Source organism: Falco naumanni, chromosome 4 (assembly GCF_017639655.2).
Source record: "Falco naumanni isolate bFalNau1 chromosome 4, bFalNau1.pat, whole genome shotgun sequence".
Taxonomy (NCBI): domain Eukaryota; kingdom Metazoa; phylum Chordata; class Aves; order Falconiformes; family Falconidae; genus Falco; species Falco naumanni.
This window is the reverse complement of record NC_054057.1, coordinates 69,777,146-69,797,452: the sequence shown is the minus strand read 5'-3', so window position 1 is coordinate 69,797,452 and position 20,307 is coordinate 69,777,146. Positions and strand designations below refer to the sequence as shown.

Below are 20,307 nucleotides of genomic sequence, written 5' to 3'. Positions count from 1 at the left end.
GTACTTTATACATTTAAAAATATACCTTACCTTAAAAATTTTAAGAGACTTCAAGTAGTCTCTAATCTAAAGCTAGCCAGACTATTACTGAACATGCATCTCAAAATTTACAAAAGAAGTCATGCATGAACCACAGCATTTCTTTCCAGGTAATTTTATTATCTATTATAACTTTTATTGTGTCATTAGAAATAAAGCAGCACCTCACAAAGAAACATAAATAATCCATGATGTTCTTGAAGAAGTCGGGACACAGTCAAGTTGATCTTTCCGTTTCCTCCAAAAAGAGCCTCTCGACTAAAGGCTCCTTTGCGCTCCAGCGTCCACACATCTATCTCCTCTTGACAATATGCAAATGTGCAATGACCTGGGTATCTACATTCCTCTTCAGCAGCAACATCTGAAATGGTAACATGGAATATGACATCGCTATTACACAACTTTTATTGGAAACTATTCTTAAAACTTCCACTAACTCACTTTCAAATGTTTTTAATAAAAAAGGTGCATCTATTGTAAATGGGTCACTGAAATCTAACAGAAGAAAAACCTTAATGCTGAAGGACTTGCTGAAAATGTAAAACTCCCCAGAAAGGCTGATGCACACCTCCATCAACTACCCTTTTCTAGTCTAAGGCAACAGTGCTGAGAACCCAGAATACCCTTTGCTTAAATACAGCTGTTAATTAATCCATGAGTCACCTTGCCTACATCATAAGTAGAGGTTCATACTGCAAAAATCTGACAAGAATGCATTTTTCTTATTGTTTGAATAGTGACAGCCCAGCATTTGGAAGCAAAGTTATTCATGGAGAGTAACAGTACAGAAACACAGTGCATGTTCTCTAGATAATCACATGAATGCTCAAAATATGGTTCTCCTTACAGCCTTTGAAAACACAAACAACCCAGCAACATTCCTTTTCCACCTCCCATGAGCAAGAAAAAGCTAAACTATATAACTCTGAGAGAGTAGGCATTAATATTTTACCATCTATAACACGTACCTTTACATATATAATATGGTCCTACATACTGTGTCTTTGTTGGTCTTGGGCGTATTTTTTTCCATGATTTATCTTCAGAGTTTTTTATTCTGCCAATTAGAATATCCTTCTTACATTTATGTTCTAAACCGGGATGGTAAGCATAATCCAATAATTTAGGACCTGAAACAATCACAGACGATTTCTTATATTTGCATAAGTTGCAGCATACATTTACCATTTCCATACACAGATTGGCACATAAGCCCAAAAGCAAGTACATGAACACACTGTATAGAATTCCTACTTGCACCAGCAACTCCGAAGAACCAAAAGTCATTAACAGCTATGTAGAGCAGAATAGAAAAAAACTCAGTACTTACAAAAGGACCATTCTCAGCAAGAAAAAACCCACAAGTTATCTGGGGAGGGACGCTGTGTTACAACCTTAAGATTACTTTAGGACAGCCACAAATTGCTACCGTCTTTCAAATTCCAAAGCATGTATTTCTACAACACTAATTTTAAACTTAAATTGTTTATTTGTAACAAGTCAATGCAGATGAATTCCAAGGATCAGCATCAGCTCTCTTAACCTTCAACTGTTATTGTATCAGAACAGTTAATATGTTCAGAGACAAAATTCACTATGGAGGAAGCATACACGTGCCAAAACCATGAATGCCAATACCAGAACTTTGAGATTTTGGAAACAAAAATACGCCTAACTTTACACTCTGTCTTTAGGACAATACTGTGAAGTGAAGATTACATTACCACCAAAATGAAGACAACAAGGATAGTCTGAAGACAAGCAATTCTCGATGAATTTTGCTATTTAAGGGACCCTTGACAAGAAGCTGATAGAATGGTACAATTTCAAAAGGAGGTAGTAAAAGCAGGACACACTTAAAGGCTTTGACAGAGATGCAAAAAACCAGAAGAAATTGATGTTTTGATACAAGAAGTGAAGTTAGGAACATGCTAAGTACTTCCAGCAGTATTTTATAGTTCCTGTTTTTAACAGATTGTGTTCTATGTTTTTTCAAACATGCCTTCATGTATTTACTTTGCTTCTAAAAGTAATTCTAAACTAATACAAAAGTTTTTAAAACTACAATAGTCATCCCCTAAATATCTCAATACAATTCTTTATTAGCATAGCAGTATCAATTGATACCTGTAACTTGAAACACAATGCTTATTTTTAAGATTAGTCGTAATAAAAGCTACTGCCTCTAGAATATGGCTCTGTTTAACAGCAACAGCTCAGGCCTACAAGATTAGTTATATTAAAGCCCAATGCTAGTTAGGATTCTTTGAGTCAATACAGTGGAGTTAATTATTACTAAGGTTTGGAAGCCTCTGGATTATGATTTAGAATTAGTTTCAAAGAAGAATAAAACAGATGGGATGTGAAGGTTACCAGGTACTTTGAACTGCAGTTCAATTCCCCATGGCCAATCAGAGAGAGTATTGCAAGTTTTTTTTAGTCTTGAGTAAAGGTGTCATTCTTCACCGTACCCTGGGGGTGGGGAGGAAAGCGAATACAGAATATGAACAACCTCACATACAGGTTGGGGAAAATGTGTGGTGATTCGTGGTGGGTTTAGGAATCAAGAAACTATTAGGATAAGAAATAAAGACAAGAAGAAAGAAGATAAAATAGCTGTTGGAACATTTTACCAGTTCCTTAATCATAGGATCACACTACACCTGCAAAGAACAAGTCAGGGTTAACACTGTTTAGAAGACAACAGTATTTCAATTTACAAACATTGAAATGTTAAATGCACGCTTTTATTTTTTTAAAAATCAACCAAACTGAGTTGAAAAGCACCTTACCTTTTTTGACAAAACATAACTGGCAGGCCTGTCTTAGCTCATGTGTGCCTTCTAATGGGTTTCTTCCAGTAAGTGCTGAAGATACAGGTATATTAGCAGTTGCACTGCTACAAACATTTGAAAAGTCATTTCTAGTTTGGCCTGCAATTCCCATGTAATTTTCAGACCCAAACAAACTACTAGGGCCATTTATCTGTTGGAAGAAAGCATATTTTACTCCATCCATATAATTTAATTTAGCTACAATTACAATTTAACCTACTGAAATGATTCTTCAAAGCATAGGAAGACTACACACACACACAAAAAAAAAAATCATAATCCAAACTTAATCACATGTCTAAGAAGGGACACAAGAGATTTTACAAAAGCCACATACCCAGCACAACTTAAGCATATAGCAAGACCCAACCAGGTATAGGGAGAACAGCAGCACTTGCCAGGCTAATTATTACTCCATCCTGGCTCATGAGGATGCAATCCTTAATGCCATCCTTCCCCATACAATCAATGGCCAGCAACACTATTGGAAACATACAGCACGACCAGAACACCAAGGCCGGGCAGATCCTCAGACACAAGGTGATCTCTGCTCTGCTCTTCTAACTAGGACAGCTCTCCACAATTCCTACTATTTGGCAGTCAGATCATAAGAGCATTTCTCTTTCTTAGATTGGTTATTTTACACTTCCACGGTATTTCACAGCAAGTTCCCCGGAAAAATGGCTATGAGAGTAGTCAAAGTTTGCATATATAAAATAAACCTTTGTAAATTTTTTCTTGTGTTCAATTACTGTTGCTGACCGCTACTGTACAACTGTTTTCCAAGCCAGAGCCATATTTTAATGTTAAGAGCACATATTTTAAAATCAGAAACTTCTACTGGAAAAATTAAGATCTATGTTAAGCCTTCAAGGCGTTAATACTTACAAACAATGGGGAATTATTGCTGCTAAGTGTTGGTGTTCCATCTCTAGAAGCTGAACTTGAGAGGTCTAAAGGAATAAAAAGTTGTTTTAATTATTCCATTTACTCAAAACATCCTATGTAAAAAATCATTTATCATTCCTGAGAAGTAGAAGTATCAAAGGTCTGCGGTTTTGACTAACAACAAAGGTTTTTTGGTTTGCTGTGATTATTTTTTTCAGTTATGTAAAAGCCCCTTGTAAGCATCTGGGCTGAAAAATTACTAGGTAATCTTCTTCAATATAACCATCTGATTAACATCAGCAGTAGCTTCACAGGCATATGCTGAAGCAACATGAAGATACTTGTGCAGTACAAAAAGGGTAGCTAAATAAGCAATAGCTGACCATCAAAAATGAGGAGATGAAAGCAGGTTATTCTTCTGTCGTTCTAGTTTTAATTTTATTTTGTAAATTTGGCTTTGTTCTACAGACAGCATGCTCCTCTAACACTGACAATTAGAGACAAAACTATATTACCTTTTCTAGTTCACTGACTATATCTTTCACACACCTGATTTCACTATATAATTAAAAAGTCCCTGGAGTTTGAATCCAAACATGCAATCTTTTCAGAGTACACACTTATATTAGCCTTCTAGAAATCTTGTTTACCGCGAAATCATGAGAAATTGCTTAAGCCTTAAGAACACCTTTGTTTAGGGACACAGACACACACACAGACACAGCCGGGAACTGAAGGAATATCGTTCCTTCTTTATGCTTACTCAGAACAAATAATAAATGCAGAAAAAGTGAACAGAGGGAGCCTGGAGCACCCTTATGCAGACCCCAAGTAAACAAAAGATTTATTTATGAATTCTTGTGTACAATCAACAGTGATTATCAATATTATCAAAAATTGTGAGCACAGCTCAATTGTTATATGGGTGTTAAATATCACTGAATAGTTGCAAAACCTCATTTGTTAAATAGAGAAGCCAGTTGGATCACACACAACTCCCTCTCTTTGTAAGAGGTTAAATATTAAGACTAATTTCTTACCTCTTTTTGGGTCACTGATTGAAAAGGTGCTTAATGGTGAACAAAAATTTTCCAGTGAAGAAGCCAAAGGCTGTGAAAAGATTTCTGAAAGAGAAGGTGAAGGAACAAATCCTGTACTAACTGGCAGTGTCCCCAACAAAGAGGCAGAGAAAGGTACACTAGGAGCTACACCTCCTGCAGGCATCGGTCCTCTGGCTCCTGTAGTTTGCTGGAAAAAAAGAAATTTAAAAAGAATGTTCACACATAGCAAAACAACTCTCCAGAACACAATCTGCAATAGTATTTCTTTTACTAAAGTTTTTGCAAAGTTTTTATAAACCTACTGAAACACAATGAAAGGTACACTACAGTACTGTACAGAGCTACAGTACACTTAAAGAGAACAACAGTCATCACCCTGAACAGTGCTCTAACACCAGGAACTGCCAATGAGTCACCCACTGTCAAGGTTCAGTTAGCTGAAGTTTATTATTTTAACAGATTTGGATTTTTTTTATCTATCAGATTGGAGCTGAATTTCCAAATTATGTTAAAAATGTAAGACAACAGGGAATAGTAGGAAGAGACAGAAATCAACATGGTTTTTTTCTAAATAAAGAGAACATAATTCAAATTGCAGTACAGTAAAGAGTTAGCTTTTAAATAAATCTTCAGATACCATCAAATGAAACCATGTTCAGCAAAGGCCTGATCACCTTCTTTTCACCATAGAAAATAACGTGTCCTTCTGTACACCGTTGTTAGGGACCTAGCAAGTGGGGGAGTTTCTCTCCCTTCTGTCATCCCAAGAAGCTTCCCCCTTGTGTGGAGGCTGACCAAATCGTTCTGCACAGTTTGGCCAACGTGGAACTCCTTCTGTTCCCCAAGTTGTTAGCCTACAACTTACTCAAGATTCTGCACTACACAAGACGGCAGTCTGTCTTGGAAGATTTTATTTCCTCTCTTATTTTTCACTACAACAAGCTTCCTCGGGTCTCTTCAAAATAATTACTTTCTACATTTCCAAAATAATTGCTACAAAACTAAGTGCATAAAACAGAGAATTAGAAGCCAAATCATTTTTTAATTATTTACAACTGCATCCACAGCTGAATGAGGAATTAAAATCCCAACTAACTGAAGAATTAAATATACCACAGCCTCATTTACCACTGCAATAGTAAGGGCTCCACATGACTGGCAGGGCCACAGCAGAGTCAGTACCCTTGGTAAGAAGTTCAGGCATCTCTGCTCAGCAATCAGAGCTCTTGTTTTGACTAATAGTTGAAGAACTCTGTATGCTTCATAGCCTGTTCTAGCTGTGGAAGGACGGCGTAATGGAGATCAACTCTTCACATGCCTAAACTTCTCTAATAATCTCCTCTAAAAAATATAAAAAGTTAAACTCATGATGGTCTAACTATTTCTGGTTTTCCAGGAAATGGATCTGGACAATGCTCCAACTGCAGGGATACTAGTGAACACATTAGGAGACTACAGCACAGGCACTACTGTCCTGCAAAGCTAACAGCATGTGCTTAACTATAATTTCTACAGCTACAGGGTGAACACTCCAACACACCCTCAGGTCCTGAGAGGGTTTATTTGCACCAAAAAACCATTACAAACTAGCCCAGACTTCAAACGCCTACTTCACTTTCATAGTACTCCCTGGAAATAGTATCCCTCCCACTGTGGTAGTATTAATAGTAGCATGTAGCAGTATTTCTGAAGTAATCTCTCTCTTCCAGCAACTTCACTCAGGTCTTCTAACACGTAAACCCAATGTAATTGTCCTTGGAGTTCTGCTGGGTCCTAGTTAGTATCTTTACAGCCACATTTACAAGCATCGGCACCTGAGAAAATCAACCTAAATATGCACAAATACAGCTCAATGTAACTAGGAAAGGTAACCCGCATTTCACTACTAACCCACTTGAAAAAATACAAGATTGCACTCATAAGGACAATCTTCTGAGAAAGAAAACAAACCAAAAAGTCTTACCATTATGCTTTCATCTGGATCAGGCACAGAGTCAAGTAATTCATCAAGTTCTTCACCAATAATTATATCTCCATCTCCACAATCTAAACATGCTTCTGGCATAGAGAAAGAAACATTCCCTCCATTTGCCAAAACTGCAGAAGGCAAAGAAAGCTTTTCCACCTGAAGAGGCATAACAGAAGCTAAAGATGGTACAGGTACTGATGCCACTTTAGACACTTCAGAAACAAAGTTTGATGAAGAAGCAGCAGAAACCATCTCTTTCTTCTGGTCAGATAAATCTGAAACAGATAAAATGGGAATGACTGTAACTTTTGTTCAAAGATGTAAAAATATCTTCCATAACTTTTACCCTGACAACGTGGGAGGTGAGCAAGTAGAGAAACATGAAGAATATTTAAGCAAAACCACATTAAATGCCTTCAGCTTCCACTAACTTCTAATTCACGTGTACCTATATCTCAGTGTTTATATATTACTCAAAATAAAAAAGACAAGAAAAGTTACAGACCTGATACTTGACTAAATCTCTGGCCTATTCTCCACTCCCTATTTTTCCAAGTTAAAGACAACAGTTATGAGATGATCACTATAGGAGCAGTTACAATGATATCAAGTTGGAGAGACCAAAAGGAAATCTGCTCAGTCACTTAAATATGTAGTTTTAGAGATAAAAAGATCAAACTTTTTGCAACAGATCTTTCAAGCGACAAGATTCATTTTCTTAAGAAATTTCCTAACAAATATGCACGGCATATCTAGCTTGCTAGCATTAATATTGTAACACAACAAGACTCACCTAACTCAATATCTTCTACAGAAGAAGAATTCTGTAAGTGAAAAAAAAAAAGCACCTCTCAGCACTTTGCACAAGAGCCACTAAAAATTTTCAAATACGTATTTACAGAGTAAAAATGTAAGTCCTCAGAAATTTAGGTCTTATAAAATTTGAAATTTATGAAATCTAATGGAATTTAAAGGTCAAATAATTTTTTAGATAAAGCATCCATTTAGAGACTAAAATCCACTCACGGTATCACTAAAAATCTGCAACCAACCAACAAAAGGGAGAGTGATACTTCAGTGAATGAGAGTCTAAACATTACGTTAACTGAGCTCTTCCTATGTTTCCTCGCACATTTACAGCTGAACTGTCTATGTTCCCATGAAAAAAGTCTGTAGGATAAAGATGGACTCTGTTACTGCTGTTCAGACACATTACAAATAGCAAGATAAAGGCAAGTTTGGCTGCTAACCAAGGTCCAACTTGGACAAATGCATAAATTAAAAGGGATTTTTATCCCAGCATGCTTAGCTTTGATGATTGTCAACAAAATGAAATAAATAAGCACGTTAACTATGCCTTTACCTCAAGACATTAAAAGTAAATATATTCATTACACTGGATTTAATGTTTTAGCTAATGTTTATTCTATAAAGATAACCTGGATGATAATCATAAATTACCATGCTGCCATAAATATACAGCAAAACCGAACACAAAGATCAAGAGAACCCTAAAGCCCAAAATAACAGCATCTTACATAAAATGTCAATTCCACCACTTTCACTTCATCATCACAAAATTATGAAACAATTATTCCCTGTAATTTAAAGCCAGCTTGCACCTGAAACATGTAAAAACTTACCTGAGTTGATACATCACTAGAAATTGAATTTGAGGAGGGTGGCTGCAATGAAAACATACCTTCATTAAATACAAAACTGATACCAAGTGAGTGAAACCTCAACGTGTACAATGCTACAAGAAAACCTTACCTTTGCTCTTACATATGCTTTCCTTATTTTTAAGCCTAGTTTTTGAGCTAGTTCTTGGGTAAGCTTAATCACACTTTCATCCTAAAAAGACATAAATAGAATTTCATAATTTACATGTATTGTCATCTGGTCAAGACGTCCATTTACATCTCAGTCTATATTCTGAAAGATTCCCATAAGCAGGATGTCTCAATGCATCTTTACTCTTTCACAAACACATGGGACTGCAAGCTAACACTGAAAAATACAGCTACCTTCAAGCAAAATTACTTCAATATTTTGATTTTTTTTTTAAAGCTAAAAAATAGAACTATCCTTCTCTTCCATTTATTTGAATTTAAAATAACATACAGATTTTCCCAAAACCAGAGAAGTTCAGAGAAGTGGGTTTTTTTGTGAGTGGGTATTTTTTGTTTATTTGAGGAGGGTGTTTGCTCTTTGACAGGATAGGAGGTTTTTCTCATTTTGGTTTTACACAAACTGAGGGCCACATTTCTGATCACCATTATGTCAGCTACTACATAACACTGCTGAATATTTAATGAGAACTCCATATTTTGGCAGTAATTCCATCATACAACTAGAAAAGTTGAGTTAAAAACCTGGTCTTATTTCACTCTGTCCTGTAACTGTACTTTTAATATTTCTTTTTTGTATTTAGCTTTAAGAACATGCGCTACAGCTAGAAAAAGCTATTTATAAAACTTACATAAAGGCATATAAACCTTAAGCAAAAACATTCAAATCTGGAGGTGCAAAGTGAGGAACCAGAGTTACATGTTCAAATAAGCTGATTCTGTCTTTGGAAACACAACTGAAACCTCCTCTATATCAAGAGGTAAACCTATGCTCAACAGTTTGTCTAGCCATTTCACTGTAACTTTAATATAGAAAGGAAAAAAAAAAAAAAAAAAAAAAGCAACACACTACTCTGTCCCGTGATCAGTCTGTTTTGAGCAAAGCATGTAGTTTCCATCAGTATTTGGTTCAAATCAACAATGCGTTTCTGCAGTGAAATCTCAATCATCCTCACTCACTGCTTGTTAGTTCACATTATGAAGGATCTCAGAAAGCCAAATTAGATACATTTTGGATGACACTAAACTGGAAGTGCTGCAGGAGAGCACCTGATGCACTCCAACTCTTAAAAAAAAACAAAGAAACCCACTCCCAAACCACCACAGAAATCAGATCCTCAGGACCAGCATTGCAGATCCTCTCCTATTACGCCACACGCTGCTTTCTAATACAGATAGTCTAAGATTAGTGATTCACTTGCATAGCAAGTGATTCAGATGGAGAAAATGCACAAATAAGAACGTTACTAAACACCTGGAAAGCTAAAACACAGTTATAAAAAAAACCCCTATATTGTATGTTATAACAATAGATTGTTTTTCTCCTTATGTCGTGAGTATACTTCTGACTGCAGAGAATTTTAAACAATTAATTCAGCAGTTCTAGTGTTTATTGCAAACATCTATGGCTCTTGACTCCCACTGCAAAGCCACTATTTCTACTCCTGAAAGTTAACACAACAAACTGAGTTTGGGGACTATCATCTCTGCTATTAGTCTTCACTTCCACAGCAGAAAACAATTCTTCAAGGAATAAAAATGTTTTACTGCATTAAAAAAAAACCAAACAACAAAACAAAAAGCCTTTAATGGTCTTCATATATGTTTTCTGTATTAAATCTTTAAAATAAACATCAATATGTCATATACCTACCTGTGGCACAGCAAGAGAACATTTTGCTACAGCATCATAAGCCTTCTTATACCTGCCCAGTTCATTCAAAGCTTTTGCTTTCCGATAGAGCGCTCTGAAATTGTTTTCATTCAATCTTAATGCTATCTCACAGTCTTCTAGAACCTTTTCATGCAAACCCTATGAGGAGGAAAAAAACCCAAAGGCACTAATCAGAACTATTATCATTGAAATATCGAATGTAAACTGTATTAGATGAAGGTATTGAAACACCATATAAAACATTCACCAAGGCCACTGCACACTGCATGTATGAGTGTTGCTAAGTCAGCGACTTATGCAACTAAAAACAAGCAGTGCCATCATTCATGTAAAATCTAGTAAGTTATGAAGACAATTTAGCTCTTTCACAAGAGCCATCTTATTCTACAGAGAAAGCAGCAGAGGCAGGTACAATCAGCAGTATCAATGGATACAAACACCATTCCATCAGCTTTCAAACCTAGCATCTCTCTTACGTTAATATTCTAGTATTATAACTTAAAAGATCTCCATGATTATACTTGTAGAGAACATGCCAAAGCGATGATTTGAAACATTGCAATTCTCAAGCCAAGAGCTTTTCGCTCGCTAGGAAACTGTCCGTATCTTCATACACTGTTAGCACATTGTTCTGGAGAAATCACACAGTTTAAACAGAAGCTTACCATATTTGAAAAACATGCTATCCTGTTCACGTGCAGCTTCTCTAAAATATCATCAGATACATGGATTTCTTCAGAATTGGCATAATCAGCTATGTTTATAGCTTCTGTATAGTGACTCAGTGATCCTCTCCAATCACCCTCTCGATATACATCATTCCCTTCATTAAAAAGATTTCTAACAAGCTCTCGTATAAATAACTGGAACAAAGGAAAGAAACACTCATCAACAGCAGCTTTCTGATCTTCTGTATTTCCAAATACATTTTAAACCAGAAAATGTATACTTGCAACTTCACAGAATTGAAATGCAAACCTTTTGTCTAGATTAGTATTTTTCTTCTGATATTTTTCCATGACAATCTCTAATATTCAACACCACAATACATGTAAATAAACTAAAGGCTGAACTACTGATAAAATAATTACTTGGTGTAAGTAACTTTAAAAAGACATACATATGTTCCATACATTTTTCAGCAAGCAGCAGCCATAGCAACTGGCAAACCAGTAGTACAAAAAGGTTGCTTTGGCAGAGCAGAAGGGGGTTTTTAATCTAAAACTATCAGAATGATTGCATTTTTATCTAGTATGTTCTCAAATCCAGTGAAATCATTTACTATTAGATAACAATGCTGAAAAGACGAGTCTGAAAATAAGTCAAAAATTATTCAAAATAACAACATGTACAGAAACAAAATATGTTAACATTCATATGACTGAGGTTTTTTTATGTCACTTTTGCTGGGCTCTTCTAAATTTAGAATAGCACATTGTTTTATACAATGGATGTCCCGAATTCATCCCTAACACCAGTAGAGAAAGAGTTAATCTGAACTGCTGTACAAGCAAATTCTGGGCATCAAAATACCTGAATATCTGTATCACAATGTTAATCCTCCACCTCCAATACTGACACATTGTAAATCACCATTCATACTGTATCATTACTTAAATGATGATTAAAGGCAAGAATAAATATAGTAATCCAGGTCTGTGTTAAAAACCTTTCTGGAAACGCAGAAGTAATTTCATTACCTCATATTGTTCTTGTGTCCCTGGGTAGGGCAAAGTAGATCTAGAAAAAGAAATTGCAAAATTTACTTATACATATTGCTTAAAAGATTATCACAGAGAATACTGGTTCTTACTAAAAGCAGTCTCACTTGCTGCAACAGGCAAATCTCTAAATATTGTCTATTGCCCGCACTGAACAAGGCAGGAGCGCTGTAGATCAGTTTTGATTAAACATTCATGTTTTCTTATTACTAATGACTCATTTTCATTTAAAGTTACATAGCCAGTCTTAACTGTGCTGTTTAAAACTTACTAAGGTTTGGAATGCTCCAAGTTTAAAACCCCGATGTTGTTTGTTTAAAAACAACTTACTTCCCTCCACTTTGCAGAAACAGGTTGTACATAAGGAGAACTGCAATTTTCTTGTAATTATTATAAAATTACTATCTGTCAAAAGAACTTATCAATTTTAATTAAGTCATACCGATGACAGTACAGGAATCATAAGAGGTCTTCTGTATGACAACAGACATTTTCTCTAGCACAGAAAAGAGGTATTTACTTTTAACTTTTCAGGAAGAAAACCAGAAATTTTTTCCATAGGTTGTCTGAGAACCTGTTTCTAAATAATTTTTAAGAGGGCAGTCACCTTTTTTATTTTTTAAGAATGCCTTATGTGAGCAGCGAACTAGTGTGAAATTTCACAATGATTTTAAGCTAGCCAGGATCACCTATTCTAGAGAAGATTTTGGCATTGAGTCAAATGAAAATTGACTACTAAGATCATTTTTTCATCAGGTTCTCACTCTAGAGAGTTGAAACATGGTGGTGGTGGTGAGCAAACCCATCCCTTTCAGTAGCAACCTAGTCTCAGGTGTAGTTGTCCATAAGCATAAGGTGGATTTTCAGGCTATCATTTTCTATCCACAAAAAAAAAAAAAAAACAATGCTGTTTTTTCTCAAATGCAGAAAAGGAATACCCTCCCACCTTGAATCTGCTGTTTGGGAACAAAGAGGGCTTCTGTCTTTTCTTTAAGACTGCTCCCCATTTCTGTGTAAGATAAGCAAATACTCTGAGGAGTTTTAGCAAATACTCTGAGCAGAAACACAAGTTCTCCTCTGTCCTCCGCTGGTGCTATATTAAAGGGACTTTCCCAGAGCTATCCATCTCACATGTATAAGCGAACAAGAATAAAACCACAAAAATCATACTCTATAAATTGGAGTCCTTTCTTAATGTCCTGTTGTCTAGTGCTCCTCTCTTCTGACACATTGGACATGTTATCGTGAACATCCACTTTTCAGATATGCCACTCCTCAAAAAGGAATAAAGATAAATGGCTGTTAATATATAGCATTTTGCATTTGGACCAGAAGGATCCAATCTCACAGCAACACCAAGTCCATAACACACAGATGATACTGCAGCACAGCTTCAGCACACACACTCTGAGGAAACCTCAAACACTGAAGTGCCCACAGCAATACAGGTAGAAGCCCCAAGTCAAAACCAACAGCCCAGTTACACAACACTTCTACTGAAAACCTTTCTTCCAATTTCTACTTTATCTTTGGTTTTCCACTTATTTACTCTGATGCTGAGCCGTTTTAGCAAAACTAAACCAAATTACAAGCACAGCTTGCATGCATTACTGCTAAACCAAGCTAAGGCTCCACTGTCCCCTTTTAATAACTTTACACTTCTTTTATTTATTTGTTGGAGTAGAAATAAATTCAAGACCCTGGTATATTTATTAATAAAACCCAAACTGATCAGAAAACTACCATTGCCTAATTCTTGAGTCTCTCATCATCACCCAACTGCCACGGTGTAATCAGAAGCAAAATACTACTGCTTTAATAATATCTACCAATTGACAAAGGTGAACGTCTTGGAAACTACCAGTTTTCAAATTAATTTTAAAAACTGTATTACATTAATATAATTTCACATCACCAGCTTGACATTTCAATCCAATTTAAATAGTCTTGATCACTGATTTTTTTTTTTCCTTCACATCTCTTTCATTTACTAGATTTACAGACGTTGGAGTTGAACAGGCTAAAACAATCTGTATAACCTTCAAGATAAAGCTGCCTGCAGCACGGCAGCACAGCTGCATACAGTTGTGACTAACTGCAATGTAAGAACACAACTTATTTTTACAAGAAAGATCACCAAGACAAAGTTTTGTTCTCAAAACACTGAAATTCAGAAAAAGGCTTTTAGCTTGAGGAAATACATTTTTTTGGTGATGAAAATTACTTTTTGTAAAAATAAAAAACCTAACTGCATGCAGTATGTCTCTGTTAGTCTGGAAACTAAGCTACTAAGCTAAAAAAAAAGCCTGTATTTTGTGCCAGGTTACCATTAGACATCAATGATGGAAGAATGAAAACAAAGTAAAGCAAAAAACCAAAGTAATTCCCAGCAAACTCAAGAAAATTACAAGTGAGAATAGAAACCAGATGGAGAAGATACCCTACTTTCCATGAATGATTTGGAATCATGAAATGATCTGAAGAGCTCTAATAATGTTTACAAACATTTCCAAAGCATCAAAAAATAAATACATGAAGTCAACATAATTTCAAGTCATTAAGAGTTAGTCTTATTGTAACACATTCCTAAATGATCATAAGAAGCAGTAATTTTCTTAAGGTCACTAAACAAATTAATGGAAGCACTCCAAGGCCCCCGTTTCACCTCACTTCCCACTGTGACCTCCTAATATCAGCACACTTTTTAAATAAAAAATAAAATAAAATATACAGAAAGGTCTGTAGATCATGAACAGCTACAATAGTTCGCCAACATGAATTGGTCAGCTATTGCTTGTTTAGGTATATAAATAGCACTCAGTAATCTACTCTCCAGAGGAAATAACAAGAAAAATGGTTACAAAATGAGTTTGTGGTTATTTTATGCATCAACTTTTCTTCCACAAGTTAGTAACACACACTGTACTTTTAGCACATATATGGAAGATTTATTTATTATAAGAAAAATGTTTTAATGAATTACAATAGCATGTCGATGAAGAAATGTAATTATAAATGCCAAAAGGAGATATATGGGGCATCCAAATATTTTTTTGTTTACTCATTCACAGTTTAGGTTTAGAATAAGAAATTCTCACACTAACCGAAGACAGCAGCAATATCAGTATATGCTTTCCCACAAAAACAAGTAACTCTGTAAAACATATTTTAGTCCCCTGAATCATCAATTGACAAAGTAATACCTTGACAACACAAGAGCCTGGTGTATATCTGTTTTCCCATTCTTCTTCCCCCAGTCCATTGAGATCCCTTATGTGCCATGGTTGGCATCTTGACTTCTCCTGTTGCTGCCAAACTCAAATCTCAAATCACGTCAGGCTCCCAGAATTATGAGGCTGACTGAAAAGATACTAGTTTTAAAACCAAAGGTGTTCTTTGTTTCTGTTATATGCCATTAGTTTTTGAACTTCTGTGGTGCACTTCATTCTTTTCTTAGACTTTTTACCACGACTTTAAAAAGTCCATAATTATTTTTTTTTTAGTAAGGCTTCTGTGAGGATGAGGGAGATGGACTCAACGACCCTCATGGGTCCCTTCAACCTTGAGATATTCTGTGATCCTGTATCAAGATCTGGGCAAGCATTAAGATCAGCTTTACTGATTTTAAACAACCCCAATACTCCATACGAACAACTTGCAAAGAGATGAAAAAAGTCCAACACAGTAACAATTGCATTTATTTGTCACCTCTAACATAAATATTAAAGATTAAATGGAATACTGAAACTTCAGGATGCCCAGATCCAATGTCTCCATGAAAATAAAGGTAATGGAAACATTACAAATTGGCACCACAGATAAAAGAATAGCTAGCAAGTGATGAACATATGTGAGTGGTGTAATTTACTATTCTAAGCAGTTTTCTATTGTTTTCCTAGTCATTTGCATCTGTACCATGTTCAGGCAAAAGTTATCTTTCCTTAACACACTAAAGTTATCTTTCCTTAACACACTTTGACAGTCACATTGCCCCAGTATTTGATATTGCAGAGGATTTAAAACTGTTTCAGATAGCAACCCTAACAGCATCTCTCCCATCCAAATTATCCTTAGATCCTTCTGAGCAACCAGAAACACATTAGAGTCAGTAATATACAAGGCAAATAATCATGTCTTGATTTTTAATGTCACCCATCCACTTTCAAAGTTTAAAAAACCCCAACCTATTTAGCAACAGCTTTTCTTTTCCACCTGCAGGAGCAGAATTTAAAACAAATATACATATGTACATACGTTTAAAAAGTTAACATGTTGCTTTGCTGCTTGTAACTATTACTAGAAAAGCAAAGCCTATACTCTTGCTTTACTCTTTGTGCAGTTCACTGAAAGAGACAAGCTAAAAGAAAGAAAAAAATAGCATGGGATCTAAAATAAAAAAAAGGCAGATAAATGTATAAGTAATTAAGGTCATGGGCAGAACTGATTGTTGCATTAAATTTAGTATTTTGACAACTGCTATTACATGAACAACACAAGCTCAATTTACTAAATCTAGTAAAGAAAAAAAAAAAAAAAAAGCTGCCTAAACCCAAACAAGTTAAAGAACAATTTATAATGTTTTATCTTTATCACAGGCTTCAGCTTGCCCTGTTTCACAAAAGCAGGAGCCAAATGACAGAAAGTACTCTGCCAGTAGCCAATGTCACCTTTTCTGATAGATGCTGGTCCAGTTATACAAAAGGGAGATACGGAGGAAAACAGGCTTGAACCAGCTCTGGCAGACAGCAACACGTACACTTTTCTCTCACACAAAGCCACTTACACCTCTGACTGGTTATTTGTTTTCCTTACAGCACAGGGCAAGAGAATTTTCTTGTTTTCTATATTTTGGCACTTCTGAGGCATTCAAGGTAAGTTTTAAAGGATATTCACAGTATTTAGCATAGGCCTGGGATAATTCTTCAGGCACAAGGGCTTGGAGTACAACAGTTGCTAGACTATCTTGCAAGGCAAAATTGATCTTTGGAAGGCAAGTCAATAAATTCATACAGAACACAGAGTGCTGGGTTTTTCTGCAGAAGGAATACAGGCCCCTTTGTTACTCTGAAATGGAAAGTCACACTCCTTAAAACTCTGAACAATCTAGCCTTTTAACATTAAAACTGCAAATTCATCTACAGTTTGCCATGCACACAAGTTCCCCCAGTTGAAAGTTCACTCCCAAAGGATAAGGAACTGGACAGGACCAAGTCTTTTCTCCTGCTGCATACACTTCCGCCAACAGCTTGCTTAGAGGTGAACAGAGAACAGAGGAAAAATGCATTTGGGGACCAGAACTACTACCACTGGGAATGATGACCTTCATCTGACCAAATAATTCTGCTATTGTTCATTACTGATATTAATGGTTCCAGTTGTCATAAATACTTCATATAAGCATTCTCTGTACCTTCAATCCTAAATGCTGCGAACAACTGCAAGACAGTGGTCCTCACTGCACCTCCTTTTCCACAGAGCTAAAACTTACAAAGTGCAGCATATAGATGTGTTTACAGAAGCATCCCCTTGCCATGCATCACTGAGTTGACTATTAATGCAATTACCGGGTTACAGAAATCTCAAATTAGATCTTTATACAGTACAAAGCACATTGAAAATTTATCATGATCGCTGCCGATAGATCTCTACCAGCCTCAGTGGTTCAGCTGAATTAGGAACCTTGACTGGGATGCAAGTCTAGTGAAAATCACACTGAGCAAAGAGACCCCCTTTTGCACTCTAGCATCAGCATTCTTCCCGCTCACTATGACACAGGCAGGAGAAGAGGTAACAAACTAAAAAGAGTCAACTCAGTCAAAAATTAACCCAGCATCTACACCACTGTATGTCAAAACTTTGATCAGCAATCAGAAGTTCTGAAAACAGAAGTCTGCATGTAAAATAAAAACATGAACTGCGCACCAGTGTTTGCATAGAGGAAAACTGCAGTACAGAAAAGAGAAGTTACACTCTGGGTCCTAGAATAAAGGGATGACTGCAAAAAGAACAGGGAAGACTGCAACAGAACAGTAGGAGTGAATATATGACTAAAAGGCAGGCCACATAAATCCCTTTCACCTATAAAAAGTGAAAGCCGATCTCTGCTGCTACCTCCTGCACCAGTAACAGCAGCAACTAGCATAATCTGTTCAGGCATCTGGCTACAAAAAGCTATATACATATAATCTCCACCCCAGAAGCACAAGAGAGCAGGTCCCTCCATCAACAGAGACAGGTGAGAAAAGCAAGTGGGACACGTGCAGCTATACCCTAACTGCCTCCTATAGAAGGAACTCACCAGCAGAATCATCTCCATTCCCCCAACTCCCAACTCTACCAAGAATCAAACCGGACATCAAGCATCTGCCCAACACAGAACAAGCCTGACCCAAAGCAGCCTTCTCAAGGCAACTTCATCGCCTATCCTAACCATCTGATGGTATTAGTTGCAATTATTCATTTAAAAACTACAGCGCAAATTAAAACATACATTACAAAGATTGTAAACTGCTCACCAGACTTGGACCGGCATCAAGATGAAGAAAGAAAAACAGAAATCTTAACACAAAATCTTTTAGAAATATCTTCCTCGGATAGCAAAGGCACAGAAGATTTAATACTATGCTCATGCATCACTGGGTCATTACATAAGACATTTCAAACACATAACATGCTGCAGGGGGAACAGGGAAAACAGCACACGACACACATTTCCACAGTTTTGAGTTAATTCCTCTGCTCCATCTAATACTTCCGGCCACAATCACACAACTCCGTTACGTCAAACAAAAAAACAATTTAATCCACAAACATAACTATCTCACTTTTTATTTCCGTAAAGAGAAACAATCTTGGCTGTTGTCAAAATGAAATATCCAAATTAAATGCAAGAAGACACCCACCCCAACAGTTTAACATCGATTCATTCCACATTCATTATTTTTTAGCCACATCTGCTCCCACTCATTCCCCACACATGAAATAGTAAGATACAGTTCAAGGTTTGTTTTCTGTTTTGATAGCTTTCCTACATGGCTTTTTCTAGACCCATGAAAGAAACAGGAGAGAACAAAGGTGCTTTTCTAAGTTGCTTCATTTTCCCGGGAAATTCAGGAGTGGGGCTGGAGCTTTTGGTTTATGGCTCCCTTAGACACTTAGTAAGAACAGCTCCAAAATCCAAGCTGAAGGACGAGTATCTTATCGCCAAGTCCAGATTTATCAACAGAATTTTCACCAAGACAAGCTCTGTCAACAGATTTTGACGAGCGTATTTGACAGCCTTTGAGTTTGGGTTGGGTTTCTTGCGGGTTTTGTTGTTTGGTTGTTTTGGGTTTTTTTGTTTGTTTTTTTTATGGGTTTTTTTTATTACATCCTGCAACACAGACAGGACTTTCTGCAAGCCAACCGTAGCAGCGCTGCCGGAGCGGGAACCGCCTCCGCAAACCGAAGGGATGGAAACGGGCCCCGCGCTCTCCCGACGGCCGAGCCCCCGCTGCTGCGGGCCCGGCTAGGCGCGGCGGCCGCGGGGCTCCTCCCGCCCGCCCTAAGCACGGCACGGCGGGCCCGGGCACACTGCGAGCCGGGGCTGCACTGGCGAGCCGGAGCAACAGGAGAAGAGCTCCCTGGCCGCCAACCCCCGCGGCCCGGCCCGGGCCAGGCCAGAGCCTAGTGCACCCGGCGCCCTCAGCCCGCCCCGCACCGGGCCCGCCTGCCGCCGCCTTTGTTCGCGCCACCCGGCTGCCGCGGGGAGCCCTCCCCGGGGGCGGCCGCCACCCGGGCCCGCCAACTTCTCCCGCACAACTGGCGGCGCCCGCCGCCCCCCGCAGGCAACCGGCAGCGGGAGGGCTGCTTGCACCGCTGGGAGGGGCCGGGCGGCGGCGCGGCCCCACCCTCGGCCGGAGAGCGGCTGGCCCCCGCGGCGAGGGGAAGGGCGGGAGCGGCTCCCACCGAGCGGGACGGAAAGGCAGCAGCCGGGCCGGGCTGCGACCGGGCGCGCCTTCCTCGGGCGGAGGGGCCCCACCGCACGCGCGGAAAGCGGAGCGCGCCCCTCCCCCCCCGCGCCGCGCAGCCCCTACCTACTCCTCAGCCCCGCGGGAGCGCAGCGCCGTGAAAGGCGGAGTCACCGAGCCGGGGGGCGCAACGGCGACGGCGGCGACAACGACGACAACGGCAGCGCCGCCCCCGCCCCGCCCCCGGCAGCGCCGCCGCAGGCGCCCCCTGCTGCTGGGAGGCCGCGGGCGCGGCCTGTGGCCAGCCCTAGAAGCGCGGGC

At 38.2% G+C, this 20,307-nt stretch overlaps 1 protein-coding gene across 3 annotated transcripts in view; it reads right to left on the bottom strand.

Annotated features, from left to right (window-relative positions):
- ZC3H7A (zinc finger CCCH-type containing 7A) overlaps positions 1 to 20,240 on the bottom strand; it is a 28,982-nt gene extending 8,742 nt beyond the window's left edge. For 2 of the 3 annotated variants that reach the window (XM_040589703.1, XM_040589705.1), the window contains exons 1-14: positions 20,113 to 20,240; positions 13,208 to 13,311; positions 12,017 to 12,056; positions 10,982 to 11,179; positions 10,296 to 10,454; positions 8,565 to 8,645; positions 8,435 to 8,476; positions 7,585 to 7,615; positions 6,786 to 7,066; positions 4,802 to 5,009; positions 3,762 to 3,826; positions 2,832 to 3,024; positions 1,008 to 1,169; positions 204 to 400 (exon numbers count right to left, since the gene is read on the bottom strand). In XM_040589703.1, coding sequence (XP_040445637.1) covers positions 204 to 400; positions 1,008 to 1,169; positions 2,832 to 3,024; positions 3,762 to 3,826; positions 4,802 to 5,009; positions 6,786 to 7,066; positions 7,585 to 7,615; positions 8,435 to 8,476; positions 8,565 to 8,645; positions 10,296 to 10,454; positions 10,982 to 11,179; positions 12,017 to 12,056; positions 13,208 to 13,275 — 1,725 coding nt within the window. In that variant the 5' untranslated portion in view covers positions 13,276 to 13,311; positions 20,113 to 20,240. The remainder of the gene's footprint in view (positions 1 to 203; positions 401 to 1,007; positions 1,170 to 2,831; positions 3,025 to 3,761; positions 3,827 to 4,801; positions 5,010 to 6,785; positions 7,067 to 7,584; positions 7,616 to 8,434; positions 8,477 to 8,564; positions 8,646 to 10,295; positions 10,455 to 10,981; positions 11,180 to 12,016; positions 12,057 to 13,207; positions 13,312 to 20,112) is intronic. The other variant, XM_040589704.1, reaches the window with a different exon arrangement.
- Positions 20,241 to 20,307: the final 67 nt, after the last annotated feature.